General features: G+C 36.8%; 1 protein-coding gene across 6 annotated transcripts in view; it reads left to right on the plus strand.

The window, feature by feature from the left end:
• Positions 1–16465, plus strand: part of utrn (utrophin) — a 261039-nt gene extending 244574 nt beyond the window's left edge. For 3 of the 6 annotated variants that reach the window (XM_077204617.1, XM_077204618.1, XM_077204621.1), the window contains 6 exons: positions 3319–3543; positions 4931–5150; positions 8934–9003; positions 9109–9195; positions 11768–11793; positions 15189–16465. In XM_077204617.1, the coding sequence (XP_077060732.1) occupies positions 3319–3543; positions 4931–5150; positions 8934–9003; positions 9109–9195; positions 11768–11793; positions 15189–15197 (637 nt within the window). In that variant the 3' untranslated portion in view covers positions 15198–16465. The remainder of the gene's footprint in view (positions 1–3318; positions 3544–4930; positions 5151–8933; positions 9004–9108; positions 9196–11767; positions 11794–15188) is intronic. The other 3 variants (XM_077204619.1, XM_077204620.1, XM_077204622.1) reach the window with 1 other exon arrangement.
• Positions 16466–18738: the final 2273 nt, after the last annotated feature.

Consider the following 18738-nt stretch of genomic DNA (forward strand, 5'->3'; position numbering starts at 1 on the left):
TCTTAAAGGCACAGTAGCATTTGGACAGCTGGTTTAATTCGATTCTCGGTTCTATAGTCATATACTAGAGTATGACTGTTTGGGGTGCATGAATCCTTAATTAAGTGTGCTTGAAATGCTTCAAAAGTGCAGAATACGCCCATTTAAGAGTTTGGCACACCATGCGCTCATCATTAAGGACTTGCAAGCTTGTTTTATACTGATCTGGACGTGTTGAGGCGAGCTCAGCGGGTGTCCTTCACAGAACAAGCGTATGATAATTACAGAGCTAATAAGCCGTTGCCTGGCCTTCCTCCTCAGAGGGAGGTCTGAGTCTCAAATCTGCACTGATGCTACACTAGAGATCAAACATCAAACTCCTTCCCGTTATTACTCCCATATGCAGTCGAATATTTACTCTGATCAAGGTCATACGTATGTACACGCATGGGGATATATCGCAAAAACGTGCGCAGATCAAAACAAAAAAGTGTTTAAAAAAACAAACACTGCTTTTTAATGTATACATAGTTAACAATTAAAAGAAAAAATTGAGAATTTTACTGTGACTGATGGAAATGTCAATGGGGAAAAAAATACAATTAAGCAAACAATGCTTTTTTTCCCCTTCTTAATATTCACCCACACACACACATTTTCAAGATATTTGAAATATGAGAGGTGTGTGTCTAGATGTTAATCTGAGGTTGTGAAACCTTGACTGTCAAACGCAGTTTCGGAATGTGTGTGTTTGTTATTTTTCAAATAAACAACACTGAGTGTTACAATAAAGAAGCCAAAGAAACTTTCAAGTGATCGTGCCTGAAAGCAAGGCAGACAGAGCGAGCGAGAGAGAGGTGAAGTGAAGAAGGGATGAAGGGGAAGTAGACGCCAGTCGTCAGGGGAGTTTCTCCTGTGATGGTGTTTTAGATTGAATGTGACGGCTGGGACACAGACTCTTGACTGATGCTGTGCGGAGACAGATGTGACTCTGTGCCTCTCTTCGGTCTTCTCCTTCATCTCTCTACTGTCCCTCTTTACACAAGCACTTCAGCACCTCTCTCTAATGTTCTTCTTTTTCTTTTTTTTAGTGTTTGCCGGACAGCACTGCTCTGATATTCCTCAGATATATATTAGTCATTATACATTATGTGAATATCATGAACAAACATATAGAAAGACTGGAATAAGAAATGTTTATTTTGCATATCAATAAGACCTTTTTAAGATTTTCTTTTCGTTGTGCCTTTTGTTTTTATATTGTTTTATTAATAAACTAAGCATAAGTTGCATTTTGTACTCAATGTTTTCAACAAATTGTACCATAATGTATATGGTTGCAATTTAAATATGTCTTTATTATTATTATATTATTTATTGCTGTTCTGAGAATGAGATTATTTTGCAATTTGCTAATAAAAATATGTGCTTAATTGCCATGAAAATAATGTATAAATAAAGCCCTAATTATCCTTAAAATAGGCTTACATTTAATGCTATATGACCCATATATTTCATAACAATGTTCATGTGAATCACAAATTATGTAACTGATAATTGTGTACAAATAAGCCACACTTAAATGTCTGAATGCCATTACATTATATAAAAATATCAAAGCAAATGCTATTTTAAACACAAGCCTACTTTTCAAACTAAATTATTCTTAAACTTAAACTTTATTTGTGAAATGATAAAACAGATAAGCATTGAAAATGAAGACAAAGGTTGGGAAAATGTAGTTACTACATGTACTTCTATAGTAATAACAGTAATTTATGCATAATTACAACTAACCCTAAACCAAACCCTAACCATAACTCTATAGTACATGTAGTTAATCAATATTACTCAGTACTTATTTGAGTAAGTACAATGTAAATGTCACCTTAAAATAAAGTGTAACCTGAAGGTATTTGGACGCCGATGAACTACACCTGTGGTTACTCTGCTGGGTCATGTGAGGAGACTAAAAATCACCAGTTTGAATCAGCTTGAGAAAAGCTTTTTGCAGCATTTGTTAGCGGATTATATATATATATATATATATATATATATATATATATATATATATATATATTCCCATAATGCAATGAAAGATACATTTTTAAGTGTGGCTTATGTGTGCAAGTACTTTAATATCCCCTGTGTCACTCTTATCATCTTAGCTAAAGCTTTTGCTGCCTTGCAAGCGCTACCCTTTCCTTCAGGAAATGCAAATATCCTTCAGTTTGCTGTCTCCCGGCCGCGTTGGGTTGGTTTATTCAGCATCTGCTGGTGTTGGCAGGTTGTTAGCAGGGACCCTGTGATGCAGTGCCCATGTAATCTCTCTGATTAGTCTTTGTGTGTGTGCATCCAGATGAGTGTTGGATTCAGGATCAGAGCGCTCACTCCAGAGCATGTGAACACACACCTGAGACTCATTGTGCACACAGCTGTTTGGACAGCACACATCCAAAACCTTCTCTCCTATATTTCTACAGTCAGCCTCTCTTTCACCTGTCGGCTTTTCTGATCTCAGCGTTTGCATCCCGCTGTGGCGTAAGAACGTGTTAATTATGCTTCTGTCGGTTACAGTTTACATGCTGTTACAGCATCAGCCTTGCTGTGGCTATTGCTTATGCTTAGGGTTTGGGGTTTGTGCCAATCTCTAATGTAAAGTATTAAACTTTGGTGTATAATGTATGTAATGGAAGCAAGTTAGAAAGAGCTGTGTGTGTAAACCTGACTCCCCTAGCGACTGATGCTAGAGACTGCGGTCTTTAGTGTTCTTGTTAGCGCGTCCGCCTCTCATGCCGGAGATCCCGGTTCGAGTCCCGCTGGTCGAGTAGGACCGGTTACACTTGTACCATTAATGCTACGGAAATATGAATAATATTTTTTTCAGTTTGTTGAGGAAGAGATATGCTATTACTTTTCAAAAGCTATTTTGTTATTTTTATGGTGGGTAATACGGTGCAAAAAAAAGATACTCCACCTAAAAGGTATAGTTCTATATGTAAAACAAATCGTTTAAGACATTAATTTACCCCTTCAGCTGTAAAGTTCTTAAATTTAAGGTAAATACTTTTTAGGAAGGAAATAGTTTTTTGTTTGTTTGTTTTTTCCTTTCCCTGTGTTGTCTCGGGTGACTTACTTATATGCTGCAACCAAATTGCCTTTGGAAAATGAATAAAGATGAACTGAACTGAACAATCATGTATCTAGAGACCAGAATATTGAGACACTTTGAGGAGTTTTTTTTTTTCTTTGACGCATCTTAGTGGCTAGTTTTGTGCAATTACGTCTGAAAATGTAAACGTTGAATGTTTATAACTCGTTCTCTGTATTGTTCTGTAGGGACGAGGAACACACTTTAATCCTGCAGTATTGTCAGACTTTGGGAGGGGAGGGTTCATCCTTCAGCCAGCCCCCAACCCCCGCCCACATATCCAGGAGCCCCGCCCACAACACCCACAGCCCCGCCCACCTGCTCCAAAGCCCCGCCCAGATCCTGCAGGCCGTGGAGAGGGAGGAGCGCGGAGAACTGGGGCGGATCATCGCGCGACTGGAGGAGGAGCAGCGGTAGGTCACTCAGCGGTTGTGTACTGAGTGTGTTAGCGTATCTGGTGACACTACAGTGTGTTACAGTGAAGTTATATTTCATTAAAAAAAATCACTCAAATTATGCAAAAGAACATTTAATCAAACTACGTGTTGTAGTATGACCAGTAGGAGACCATTGATGTGTGAACTGAATTTTGGTGACACTACAGTGTGTAACATTGCCTATTTTTGTATTAACGCTTCGGTTTTGTTCTTTGCAGACGGTTTCTTCGGACTTGTCTCTCAGCCGCCTGCTCATAGAGATAAATTTGTATTATAAGGCTAGTTTTGAGGAAATTTGGGTTGTAGCTCGTTGTCTATGTTACTATGATTGGAAATAGGTGTCATTTTTGTTTTAACAGCGTTTCGCTCACAAATTATTGATCCGGGAGGTTCGAATCTGTGAATATATTGCCAACTTTACTGAACTCGTCGAACTAAGCACTGATTGTATTTCTTTATACTATAGTCCAAGTTTATAATAAAACTCTATGAACCGCTACATTGTTAACGTACGGAGCTGTCTGAATCACCGCCAGCAGGACATTAAACAGAAGGTGTTTGTCCAAACTCACAACAGGTTTTGCAAGAGAACGGAAACATTTTGTGAGAGAACGCAAAGTTTCTCGGTGAAACTCAAACGTTTTGCAGGAGAACTCAAAAGATTTGAAAAATTTCCACCAAAATGATGCAACACCAAGGGCAATATCTACAACGATAACGATAAAGATTTAGTTATAAAAATCCCTATAAATGTAAAAGAATAGCAGAGTCCACTCACACCACAACCATAATGATAATAGCACAGAGGAACGGTATCGTTGGAATCAGTTTTAGAAAGATTTTTTCCAGCTGATGAGTGATAAAAACATTGAATCCAATCTGCTTTAAAGATTAAATTGCATTAAAGCGACAGAGGACAAAACTCATATCGTTATAGTGCATTGGTGTAGATGCTAATATAGTTATCGTTATTTTTATAGTTATCATTCATGGTGTGAACAGGCATTGTTAGCTCATTGTTAGAACACAAATGAATTGTTTCACTTTTAATTTAGTTAATGTGGCAGTTAAAATTATTAAGTGAAAGTGTTTCACCATTAGAAAGCTATGGTTATGACTCGCATCTGTTTAGTTGTATATCTAGTTCTGTTTTTGGCAGTGGTCTGTGTTCTCTAGCCGTCTAACAATAGGCTGAGGGTCCCTGTAGGTTCACTTTTCTTCATTGCCTTTCAAAGCCAGAACATAAAAGAACGACCCCAGCATCCAACAGTCGTAACTCAAACTCACAACAAACAAAAAGCCCCAAACTCACCTTTATATATGTGGCATATAAGCACACTCTCTGTGGTCTCTCTGTGTTCAGGAGCCTGCAGAGGGAGTACGAGCAGTTGCGGCAGCAGCACGTTCAGTCCAGCGCAGGAGCCACAGCTGTTAGCGGAGCGCCTGAGGAAGCTGACCTGTTAGCTGAAGCTAAACTCCTGCGACAGCACAAGGGACGACTGGAGGCCCGCATGCAGATACTGGAGGACCACAACAAGCAGCTGGAGTCACAGCTCTACCGGCTACGCCAGCTGCTGCATCAGGTAACAAGCCAAGACGCCGTTTTAAGGTTTCAAACATCTGCTGGAGTACACTACATGACTTTTGCCAAGATTTGTGGCGTCTTTAGGAATCAACACTAGTTGCCGAAAGTCAAAGACAGTCTTCAGATTTGAGTTCAGATCCCACAAAAAATTGTGATCAAACATGTTTGATATTCTGAGCCCATTTTAGAACACATTGTTTTCATACGTCATTTGTCATGCGTCTGTGGTGAAAACAAGCTCAAGAGATTTTTCCATGTCGTCCCCTTGGAATTATAAGGTTCTATCTGCGTTCTGAGCAGTTTTGAGATATTGAGCTTCAAAGTTTTTGCATTACATATAGGAAAATTTATATGGGGAACAAGTTTCTTTCAAACATGAAAATAACAGGGACCCTAAATGTATTCTAAATGTACAATATCAAAATCCTCTCAAATTTGTAAATGGTTTTTTTTGGAATGGGTCAAACACAGACAGAACCTTCTAATTCTAAAAAAACACTTTTCGCTTAGAATTATAAGGTTCTATCTGCCAAAACATTATTTGAACATTAAATATAAAATTAATGTTGTAACAATGTCTCAACATGTGTTAGAAAGTAAAATTGTATCCTTTCTATGACATTTATTTCATATTTTTTAGCACTTCCATGTATTTAGGACATTTCAAATTAAGCAAGGTAGGTCTAAATATTTTGTCCAGTGCAGAATCTTAATTTTCGTTACCAATTTGGTGGGTAATTAAACACATTATTGCAGAAATTGTTACTTTAATCTTTCTTTTGTTTAGACAGAAAGCAGCTACTGTAATACATCTGAGCTGGACTTTATTCCAGCTAAAGTGGGCCAGGTGAAATGGCTTTCTCTCTAGACATCAGTATGGCTGAAATAACATGCTAACGTTTATTGTTGTAATTAAGACCCCATCAATGAAATTGTTAACTATTTGACCTTTAAGGCTTAAAATTGTAAAAATTAAGACATTTTAAGACTTTAAAAACTACAAGAAAATCGACATGCTTCAGCAAATTAATTCATAAAGTTAAATAATCATTGAAAAATGATTCACTGACTATATGATCACAAAAAATGTCAGACTATTTTTTTAATCACACACACACACAGACACACTCTCTCTCACTCACACACACACAGTCACACACTTTCACACACACACACACACACACACACACAAACACACACACACACACACACCAACACACTTTCACACACACACCAACCAACACACTTTCACACACACACCAACACACTTTCACACACACACCCACACACACACACACACACACACACACACACTCGCACACACACACACACACTCGCACACACTCGCACACACACACACACACACACACACACACACTCGCACACACACACACACACACACACTCACACACACACTCACACACACACTCACACACACACACACTTTCACACACTCGCGCACACACACACACTTGTATGTTAAATGTTTTTTTTTTAAATATTCAATTTACTCACTGCATATTTGTATAATTCAGATAATAATAACTATAATAATAATAGTTATTAATAATAACCTCATTCATAATTAATAATAATAACCAATACACTATAAAGAAAATGGCCAAATTGAAGCCACTTCATAACACTACACAATTTAGTGAATATTTAATTTACTGTAAATGTATAGCATTCTGCCTTTATGGGGTTTCTTTTTGTCTTCAAGGAAAAAGCCGGCGACATGACATATAAAGTTGATTCTGATTGGTCCTCTTCTGTGCATTCGAAGTGCTGATTGGCTCACGCAGATAGAACCTTATAGAGCCAAGTTAGAGTTCGATTTTGTAGATAGAACCTTTTTGTTTTTTCAATAAAAAGTCCCACAATGTACACAACTTAAAAAAAACACATCACATAATGTAAATAAGTTGTCACAGAATAAGAATATGTGAATAACTCAATTTTGACAAAAATGTCAGATAGAACCTTATAATTCCAAGGGGACGATGTTTTATTCAGCAACATACAATACATGACCACTTACATAACCCAACAAGTTATGGGGACTACAAAGGTTGTCATGGACGCTAAACATCATCAGCCGAACTCATCTACTGACTAGTCGCATTCATAGTTGTTGCGTTTATAATCATGCCCTTGTAAACTATTCTAACTCACATTTTTCAACTTCTTAAAATATCCAAATTTGAAATAAAGACTGAAAGAGTTTTTAGAAGCTTAGTGATTGTGACATTGAAGTTGTGCCACTGTAGTGTAGTTCGTTCATAGCCTAGCTTAGCTTTTTGCTTCTGACTATTGAATTTAGGATTCAACATTCATAAAACTTGTGAAGATTACCTTGATGTGTAAAAACCATAAACCTTTGTTGATCACAGAGCTTATTTTCTACGATAATCCAAAAAGAAAGTCAAATAATAAATTCTAGGCCTACAAATACGTCATCCCTGCAGCGATTTATTGGAATAAAGCTTGAATCTTGTGAAGCCAAACTTTTGACTATCAGAATTAAAGCCTTGCATCTTCTAACTTAGTGCCTTTTTTTTTTTATATGCATCATACCGTCCCTGTGGTGTGAAGATGAGACTAACATTCACCTGTCTCAGGTTCAGTTCCAGCTCTATTTCGCTGTATAAACTGCTATTGTTCCATCCTTCAATGGGCTTCATGGTTTAATGGGCAATGCCAGGGAGTCCAACAGCCGCCAATTGTGTCGTGAATCAAGCACAGGCGTTCAATGAGCCATGATTTAGAGTAACAGTAATTTATTGGGTCTCCTGAGGGCCTGATTCACGGCACTGAGCCTCAGTTAAGCCAGATGGTCTTGTCAAAGGCTCTTAGCTAAATAAACACAATATAACTGGGTATCCAAAAAGGCCAACAAGACTGGCATTCCAGTCTGACATTTCTGGCTGCCTTGCTAGGACCTAGAGGAAGACAGTGAAGCAGTAATGACTTCTCACACATGCCAAATATATCTCTCTGTTAAACGTGTGTTTTTTTAGGTTTATATGTATCATGGACTCCAAGCTGACTCCCAAAGCTTCTCATATTCCTCATTTAATCAATAAATTGATTTCAAATAATAAGAAACTATAGGCTTTTAACAATCAAATGAACTCAACAAAATCAAAAAACCTGCATCCAGAACAGGATTTAGATGTATTTACACTGCAATTACAATTGCATAAATAATGCTATATCAGATATCAAATAGGATTTACTTTATTGAAATGATTCTTTAAATATCAAACTAAACAAATCATGGAGTCATTTATTCAACAGATTCGTTCAAGCGGCTGATTCATTCAGGAACAAAGCAAGTGGCTGTCTTTAAAAATGAATTATTAAATCATAGATTCATCCAAAAACGCTGATACTGAGTTCTGTTGCGGTTTGGTGAACTGATTTTGTTGGTGAAAATAGAGCTGAAACAGACTATTTTATGTCTAATTATATTAAATTATTTTTTGTATACAATATGTATACAATTAATTTCACATTGCAATCTTGCTAATATTCGGGAAAACAGCACTATTGTGCGTTATTGCTTGGCCAAATATAGAAATAGAAGAGAAATCGCATGAATTTTGGGGCCTGTTGCTCGTTTATTTATTTTTTGATAGTGACAGATGTACTCTAATGTCAGCTCCCACACCGTTAAAGCAACAATTGCGATATTATTATAGACGATACGTATCACGCACCCCCAGTTTTGTAGGTTTATTACTATCAGTTTTTAAACCATGCCTATCTCTCTTCCTAGCCTGAGTTAAATGGCACGTCGTCCTCCGGCTCTCTCCATCAGGATACAGCAGGACTCCCCGAGCTCCCAGGTACACACACACACACACACACACCGCAGGGTGATTATCCTGAGGGCTCTGATTGACTTCTTTATGTTATAATCTGTTGAGTGTATTCTGTGTGTGTGTTCTCAGATGAGTTTCTCCGTCAGTGTGTTAACAGTAACTGTGATCTGGCTGAGGTTATGGAACAGATTAACCACAGTTTTCCTGCATGCTCTCGTAAGTCTTAACGCTCTGACTTTCCCGCTCTGAATCCATCTCTCAGCATGCAAGCTAACACTCGGCTGTCTTCTGGGTTTTTGAACTCTTTCCCTTCCTTTGTTTCCCAGTTTGTAGTGAAGTCTTTGGCTGCGTCCCAGTAGAGCGCAACAGTCAGGGTCTGGAAGTAAAAATCCATTCAATTTTCTTCATAGAGAAACCATTTTTAAATGAAAAGACACTTTTCAGCCAAATTCATTTAATTGCTAAATTTAAATGCTGTATTAAACTACCCATAATCCTGAAGAGAAATCGACCAATCGGTAGTCAGTGTTAACTTTTTGAGCACAGTAGTTTGATTAAAAAGCGTACAACTTTTTAATACATTATTTTTTAATGCCTATGAAGAAAATGAATGATAAAAATACTTCCAGAACCAGGCCTGCTGATAAAGCCATCAGTAAAAGTATCTCCTCTTGGCACACTTTACTATATACTAAAAGTATGTACTTCACCGTAAGTATTTTGAAAGCTAGAACTGGAACAAGCTAACATGCCATTGTTGGTGCTGCGTTTACATTTGCATCTTAGCATTAGCAATCATTTTACTTCGCTTTTGGGTTTGTAGTGTTATGAAACCCTCAGGTTTTCAACACAGTGAAAAGAGTAGGAGGCGAGGAGAGAACACAACAGCTGTGTCTGATCCACAGTTTTATCTCACTTTAATGGAATTAATGGCATCAAAGTTTCTCATAAATGCCAGCTGTTATTCATAATTGCGCTCATCAAAATGCCCTGTATTATGAGACTTCACTGTGCATTACACAAACACACACAGCTCATTTTATCTAGTTTAATGCATATGCAAGCCGTTTTCATTCGCATCAAATAATATGTGAATGTGCATTTTTTAATAATTGTTATTCACTCAGTGGAAGTGGTTTGATGAGTGAACACACTCACAGTGAGAGTGGATGGCGTTTCTGTCCATGACTATCAGATTGTCTCAGTCCACCGCTTTATAAATCTTGAAACTCACGTGATAAATGCTCCTTGTCTAATTTGGGTGATTGAAAGCCTGTTGCTCCATCAGCATCACAAGGGAGGACGAACACTCAAGACTTTCTGCGAGGTATCAACTCACTGAAGAGCGTGTGAGTGTTTGAATCTCTGTCTCAGGACAATGTGATGTCATGAATAATAATGAGACAGCGCCCTCTCATAGGATAAAGCCACGCGATCACATGAATAATTATGAGCGCTGTTGACGTGTTTGAACCTGAAAGACGAAAATAGCCCAGAATATTACATTTTTTGTAATAACAAATACATTGTCCAACATTGTTTCATTTCCCACATTCTTTTTCCAATTTTTTAAAGTCGAAAGCGACTATGTATGAAATTATCACCTGCCACCATTCAAATGCAGGGTTTGTTTTGTGCACTGATGGGTAATTTTGCTCATCTACCAACCATTTTGAGAGGCAACATGTATAACATCTCAAATTGGCATTAAGCAACACTGCATGCTTGAAGATGCCATTCAGTTATCCAATGCATTGCACTGTATTGTAGACTAGCCCTAGTATTTAGGATGGACAGTATGCAAATTTGCTCTGTCCTATTATCGTTCTCTTTCACTTATCAGTCTAAACACTGTTCAGTTTTTGTGAACCATTTAAGATAATTGCTCACTCAACAATCAAATTATAGAAATCATTTGTGATCTCAGATATATGTCTCAGATGGAAATAGCGTACGGAGTGGACTAGGCTTTAATGGCTGTATTAGATTTAATCTCTTCATAAATTGACTCAATTCTAGTAGATCAGCACCACACATCATGTGAAATTATGTGCTCAAAATCCATCTCAAATTTTAGGCAAAAATCCATTCCAATCTGGTTGCCTCTTCCTCCATATAAATCATGTTTCACGGATATCCCAGACTCCCTCAGTTCAGACCGCACGGACCTCACTTTACAGCTGTCAGTTGGCCAAAGACGCCACTCTTCTGCCTTTAAAAACTCCCGTTTGGTTTTGAATTATGTTTTTAATTGCTGTTGTTGCAAAGAAAATCGTTTTATAAAGCCTTCAGAGACTCCATTTTATGAGTGTTTTTATTACCTTAAAGTTACTGATAAGATTTTATTGTTATTGTGGAACTTCATTTTGAATTCTGCCCACACTTTGGCTCGCATTGTTAGCTAGAAACTCGGTAGAATATTGATCTTGGCACATTGCTGTTTTACTGCATTGAGCCCTTGTGTGCAGTGAGATTCGGTCTGGGAGAAGATATGGAGCCATTTCCATGTTCTTTGTTTGATGGGAAAGTTTTAATGAAGGACAGAGGCACAGGTGATATGAGTGTTAGGAGTCGTCTCACTTGTGTTTGCTGTCGTCTCCCTGTAGAGTTCATTAAAGTGTTCAGAAGAGCAATCCCATGAGTCTGAGCTTCAACGCTCTAAATTAGAAGTTTTGCCATTGTTGAGAGTCTGCATGTGTTGTTCTTGTCAGGACTGTCTTAGTTAGGATAGCTGTTATATTGTCCTAACTGTCTCTCTCTCTTTGTTTTTCCCTTCTGGGTTCTGAAGCATCAAGTGTGTCCGCAAGGCCGAAGGTAAGCACATCACAGTTAAAACACTCCACAGTAGAGCTGCACGAATAATCATTAAATAATAATAGAGTAAATCACCATTTGAAAGTAACTTGATGCTCAAATAAATATTTCTATCAATTACATCGTTACACCAGTGGGTGGCGACAAGTTTTTTGTCATTGAATCATTCATTAAAGAGATTTGTTCAAATATTCTGATTCATCCAGCAATGCAACAATTGAAGTCTTTATGAGTGAGTCATTGAATCATTCATTCAAGAGATCGTTCAAAAACACTGATTCATCCAGTAATGAAACAAGTGAAGTCTTTATGAGTGAGTCATTGAATCATTCATTCAAGAGATCGTTCAAAAACACTGATTCATCCAGTAATGAAACAAGTGAAGTCTTTATGAGTGAGTCATTGAATCATTCATTCAAGAGATTGTTCAAAAACACTGATTCATCCAGTAATTGAACAAGTGAAGTCTTTATGAGTGAGTCATTGAATCATTCATTCAAGAGATCGTTCAAAAACACTGATTCATCCAGTAATGAAACAAGTGAAGTCTTTATGAGTGAGTCATTGAATCATTCATTCAAGAGATCGTTCAAAAACACTGATTCATCCAGTAATGGAACAAGTGAAGTCTTTATGAGTGAGTCATTGAATCATTCATTCAAGAGATCGTTCAAAAACACTGATTCATCCAGTAATGAAACAAGTGAAGTCTTTTTGAGTGAGTCATTGAATCATTCATTCAAGAGATCGTTCAAAAACACTGATTCATCCAGTAATGGAACAAGTGAAGTCTTTATGAGTGAGTCATTGAATCATTCATTCAAGAGATCGTTCAAAAACACTGATTCATCCAGTAATGAAACAAGTGAAGTCTTTTTGAGGGAGTCATTGAATCATTCATTCAAGAGATCGTTCAAAAACACTGATTCATCCAGTAATGGAACAAGTGAAGTCTTTATGAGTGAGTCATTGAATCATTCATTCAAGAGATCGTTCAAAAACACTGATTCATCCAGTAATGAAACAAGTGAAGTTTATGAGTGAGTCATTGAATCATTCATTCAAGAGATCGTTCAAAAACACTGATTCATCCAGTAATGAAACAAGTGAAGTTTATGAGTGAGTCATTGAATCATTCATTCAAGAGATCGTTCAAAAACACTGATTCATCCAGTAATGAAACAAGTGAAGTCTTTATGAGTGAGTCATTGAATCATTCATTCAAGAGATCGTTCAAAAACACTGATTCATCCAGTAATGGAACAAGTGAAGTCTTTATGAGTGAGTCATCGAATCCTTCATTCAAGAAATTTGTTCAAAAAGCTGATTCATCCAGTAATCAATTAAAACTAATTGAATATTTTTAAACAGACTGCAGCAAATAACATTTTGTCAGAACCTAACCATGTTATTTTGTTTAGTTGTGTATTCAGAATCGTAGGGGAAAAAATGTGATCATTTATTCAGAATCATTTAGCTCTTCTCCACAGCAATTCTTACTGACCACAAAGAGAAAGGGAATAGCTGAGGTTGTAACACCAGTTTTCCTGTCATATCTACTTGGAAATAGGTCTCTGAAAGCACTGGACATAATTTTCCATTAGTTTGCTTGAACCAGCTCAGATGGAAACACTATCAATCAAGTTTCTGTTAATGAGAAATCTTAAGTGATGATCTTGTCTGCGCAGATCCATCACAGATGATAGTCTGGCATCTCCATATGTTACATTTCTGTGATGATTTATTGACTGGATTTATTTGAAAATGCTGCGTTTGAAGCATTTGCATTATCAAAGGTTGTGAATTAAAAATCAGTTCTTATTCAGGAAAGTTTAAATAAATAAAAATAAATTACGCCAAATTATTTTCGATAGGTTTGGTTCTGTTATCGGTTCTGAAGATTAGTCAGACTCATGAATCAGTCCCAAACTCATGAGTTATTTCTTTGAATAAGTGCAATCATTCACTCACACACCGACTCAGCAGTCATCACTTGCTTTCTCACTCAAGCCATTACCTTCATTATGTCCAGCTTGAAATGAGATGTTACTGTGTTTGGTGACCCCATGAAATACAAACTGTGAATGTGCAAAGTCAAAAGTGTGCTGAGAGTCCTAAAACCATGAAATAATGTTAGCATTTTTTAACTCATGGTTCCATTTTGTTTCGAAGTCCATGTTTTTTTTCTAAATGGGTTATTAGTTAAATGCCTGAAGTAGGGTCAGTGGTGAACACTTTCACTTTTTTTCCCGGTACACACTGTATGATTTTGGGCTGTCCCAGATGAAAGTTGAGCAGTCGTGATGTTTTCTGTGGCTGTGGCTCCTAAACGGGGGCTCTACATCGTACAGTGAGAGAGGTTTAAAGACAGCTGTCGTCACCAGTGTTGGGGATGTTACTTAAAAAAAGTAATTAGTTATAGTTACTAGTTACTTCTCACAAATAGTAACTGAGTTACATCATTATAAAAGTAACTAATTACCAGGGAAAGTAACTATTGCGTTACTTTTTAATAAAATGTTCAAATATGTTAAATAACTTGGATGCTCCCAATATTAAATATGTTAAATGAATGAAATGGACACTAAATAGAATAAATTATCATAAAACATTGTACACTAATCTACACCATTTTAATGTTGCTGTGGGACAATGTGAGAAACACCTATTAAATTCAATATATTATTGTAAATATTATCATTACTATAGAGGAACAATAAAACACAATAGATGGTTTAAAACTTTTAATATGTATTGCACAGACCACAACTGGCCAACAATTAAGTCTAAAAATACATTTAAGAAATGTACCAAAAATGAATCAATAATAATAAAAAATATACATACACGTTGTGTGTGCAAATTAAAATTAAACTTCCACACAACTTCACATCTGGTAGACGTACTGTAGCCTACTACAGTACTAAGTATTTTCTTCCTCACAAAAGTAAACCGTTTAACAAGAGGTGCTTCAATATAATGCTGAACAATGTACCAAAAATAAATAATAATAATAAAATATAATATTTTTGGTTTTTATTTGTATAACCTAAGGTGTATTTAAGCCAAATTCTAGGCGTGTTTGCTGCACGTGTTCACAGATGGTCAAACTGGGAATGGTCCCTGTAGGTTTTTTTTGGGTTTTATTTTATAACTTAAACAGAACTTTTCCCAGATCGTTCAGGTTATTTTTAGATTTTATTTATCGAGCTACTGAATTTATTTAGATTTACTGACGAGCACGCTCTCGGACATACTCTCGTGCAACGTCGAGTGCTATGGGGAGGGGGGAGGCAGGGCAGAGGGGGGGCAGAGTTCTTGGTACTTGCAATGAAGTTCAACCTTCAGTTTATGCATTATAGATACTTACACAATATATCAATGTTTGTGTCCAGGTGATGTGAAGGTTTTCAGCAGAACATCCCTTTGAAGAGCAGAAGTCTAACTCGACATGACAAGAAGATTCCCATTCCAGAGATGCAGATTCCCGGCTGTTCCCAAGACAAGAGCTGTTTATCCTCAAACCCAAAGACTCTGGAACAGAACCACACAGTTCATTCAATGGATATTACTACTGCGTCTGTCTGTACTATGCAAGTGTACATTTGATTGTACGTGAGGTGTATCTGCCCATTGTTTTAATACTCGGATGATTATTTAGGGTTATGGGGGCCATTTATCGTGTAACCTGTATGCTTTTATTTGTATGTTCACTGAGGAACCACACTGCTACCACATAACTTACATGCAGCTCACTTCAGTTGCTGTTCAAATCGTTTAGTCGGAAAACGTCGTAGACATCAGTGGATATGAAGACAAGTCGGTCTCGTAATGCTAAACTGTTAGTGCATGTTGCCCCCAGCATTGTTCTGTTGAAGTTTTAGCCTGTTTTGACAGTGTTTGCCGTGAAATCTCCCTTTAAAGCATCGTTTTGACCGTTTGTGCCACTGGCAGCAGCGCATCCGAACCCTCACTGCATTTCAAGAGCGCACGCACAGATGATGTACAACACAAACGTTACAATGCGTCGGAAATACCCTTTTGTGCCTATAAAGCATCCATTCCAGGAGAGACGAGTGGCCGAGAGATGCTGTATTTCTCAAAATCATGTAGAAAGATTATATTATAAAGACAAATGTAGGAAATATGGATTTTCAGGATGTTTGGCCCAAGATGATTTATCTTTGTGTAGTATAGTTTTATAAATAAATGTTTAAAAAAAAAATTTAATTAGAGAAAGCCATGATTGCCTTGCTACCTCAGACATCATCCATCGCTCATTGGTTTGTTCATTGGTGTGACTGTCGATTGATTTCACTCTCCGTTTCCAAAAACAAAAGTAAGGACATCGTCCCATTGGTCATTCCACAAAGCTACACTGGCTGTGTGAGTAAGCTGCCCTGACAATTACATTGTGCTTTTTTACCCCCTTGTTTTCCCAGCAGTCCTTTCATTTTTCTACATGGTGTATTTGTGGTGTGCTACCTTCAGTGAAGTGTTAGATTTTAACATTACTGTAACACCTGCGAAACATTGTTCTCAAGCTGATTCTGACCTAGTGAAGTCACCGATGCAGTGCTGTTCTGACCCGAGCTAGATCCATTAAACCGACCACACTACATGTAATGAGGTTCCACACGTTTTATTCAAAATAAAGTTTTTATAATGAGTGGTTTTTTGTCCTCCTTGTGAGTTTTTGTCTTAATCACATTTAGTCTTATTAAACTGGAGACAGTACTCACAAAAAATAAGGTTTTTGTTATGTTGTTCCAATCCCTTTCTTTCTCTTTCTTTCTTTCTCTTTCACAATATCTGCACAGACATAAAAAATAATTCTTTACAGAGAGAAATAATTCTTTGTAGTGAGTACACTACAAAACAATTCAGTAAAATAAAATGCAAAATGAGGATCTGACAACAACATTTTGCATGCAAACTACACACCAGTAAAATTGAAAATAAATAAGTGCATTTGTAAAAACTAGAATAATCATTTCAAGTCTTGTTTGTCAACATTAATTCACTGAGTTTCTTAATGCATGTTATTGTGTAGGCTACAACTCAGCTTTGTTTCATGTTGGTATTTTACTTTATTTTACAGTGTCCATGTTACACGTTACATGTAGTAGGTTAGCCTACTATAGTAAATTATTAGGGCTGGGTAAAAAAAAAAACGATTTCTCGATTTTAATCGATTCTTAAATCCCAAGAATCGATTAGGCTGTTAGTCATCCAGTTTTCGGTTGAATTAATAAAACATTGTAGCACGCATCCCATCCATTAAATCGCACCAATATATTTTTTTGTTACTATTGATATGAAACAAAGTCTCCGATTTAAATTTACGTCCATTTTCTTACGAAATTCGAAAACATTAATCCAGTTTTGGCGCTGTGGCGTGAGATCGCTGTGGCGCAGCTCGAGAGAAGCACATTATCTTCTCTTCCGCCTTAATAATACCAGTTACAGCCCGAAATAAACATGAATGAGCATCTGAAAGTGTTTTAAAAGATAGAGTACAGCTTATCGAAATCCTTATTGTCACATGGAATCGCTCAATCGGTGTTTCAACCGTGGAAAGACGTCAGTGAAAGTTGTGAAACAGCTTGGAAACAGTGTCATGTAACGTCACATTTACCTCAGAAAAAACATGTCCAGTGACCATGAACCCGTTAGTCAGCTAGAAAATATATGCACCATATAACATATTCATTATAAGTTTTAATGTTCTTCAATATTTAATGCATATTTGAAAAAGTCTGGCAAGTTTTTATGACAGCCACCATTTAAATGTTTATTTTTCATATAACTTTATTATTATAAAAAATAAATAAAAGAGTAATTTAAGTGTTTGTATACAAATCAGTTAATTTTTACCTTCAATATTATAGTAGGCTATAATTCAGCCAGTAGGCTACAACTGACTCCCATAGTTTACAGCATTAGTCAAGAGATTTGTTTTCCTTGAGAATTTGCCATGTAGCCTACCTGATATCCAAAATAATCAATTTTGAATCCAATCCAATCGAATTGCAAGCCTGTGAATCGGAATCGAATTGTGAAATTTGTGTCAATACCCAGCCCTATAAATTATGCATAATTACATGCAGCTAACCCTCAACCAGATCCTAATAATAACCCTATAGTAAGTACATGTAGTTACTTAATATTACTCAGTACTTAAATGTATAATTACAGTGTAAAAAAGACACCTAAACTGTAACCAAAATGGGTAACACTTATTTTGCAGTGTCCTTGTTACACTTAACATTTAGTTACGTAACACTGATACCTTAAATTAAAGTGCAACCCCAAAATGTTTTATTCTAAAAATGTTTTTGCATGTCAAGTATGTAGGAAAAGAATTGTTTTATGTCAAGAATATTAGCCATGAATTTTTAAAATCAGCATTTTTTTCCCCTTAAAACGGTTGCTGTGAGGTAAATGTCAGTGGCTCAACTAATAGGACCAGTGTGCTTTGCCTCCGAAGGCAGCAAATACTATTACAGTGGTGAATTGAAAAGCTTGAGGGCAGGAGTGTCACAGACAAATTTGTTTCTAACAATCTGAGTGAGCACTTGCTAACAGAAGCCCCCCATTCAAACAAAATGAAAATATTTTTTCCCCTACAAATGTATATACAAAACAAGCTTCCGCAGACTCAAAGGAGCAATTTTTCATATTTCATTATAACCTTGTTAGCATTGTGAACATAAAAAGTGGCACCGTTGACCCATCTTGGCTAGATTTATATTAATCTGCCAGGCTGCTGTAGCCGCTCATATTAACCTGCTCTATCACAAGCTTCAGATGAACCGGAGCTGAACGCAGTGGGAAGGTTTTCACCATGCTTCATTTTCTTTCACAGCACATTTCTCCGGTGAGTGATTTTATTGGGGAAAAAAACCTGTCTAATATCCATATATTGTTGAAGTGCGTCTCTGC

The sequence above is a fragment of the Siphateles boraxobius genome, unplaced genomic scaffold (assembly GCF_051911475.1).
Source record: "Siphateles boraxobius isolate OS27281-9 unplaced genomic scaffold, OSU_SipBor_1 50, whole genome shotgun sequence".
NCBI classification, from domain to species: domain Eukaryota; kingdom Metazoa; phylum Chordata; class Actinopteri; order Cypriniformes; family Leuciscidae; genus Siphateles; species Siphateles boraxobius.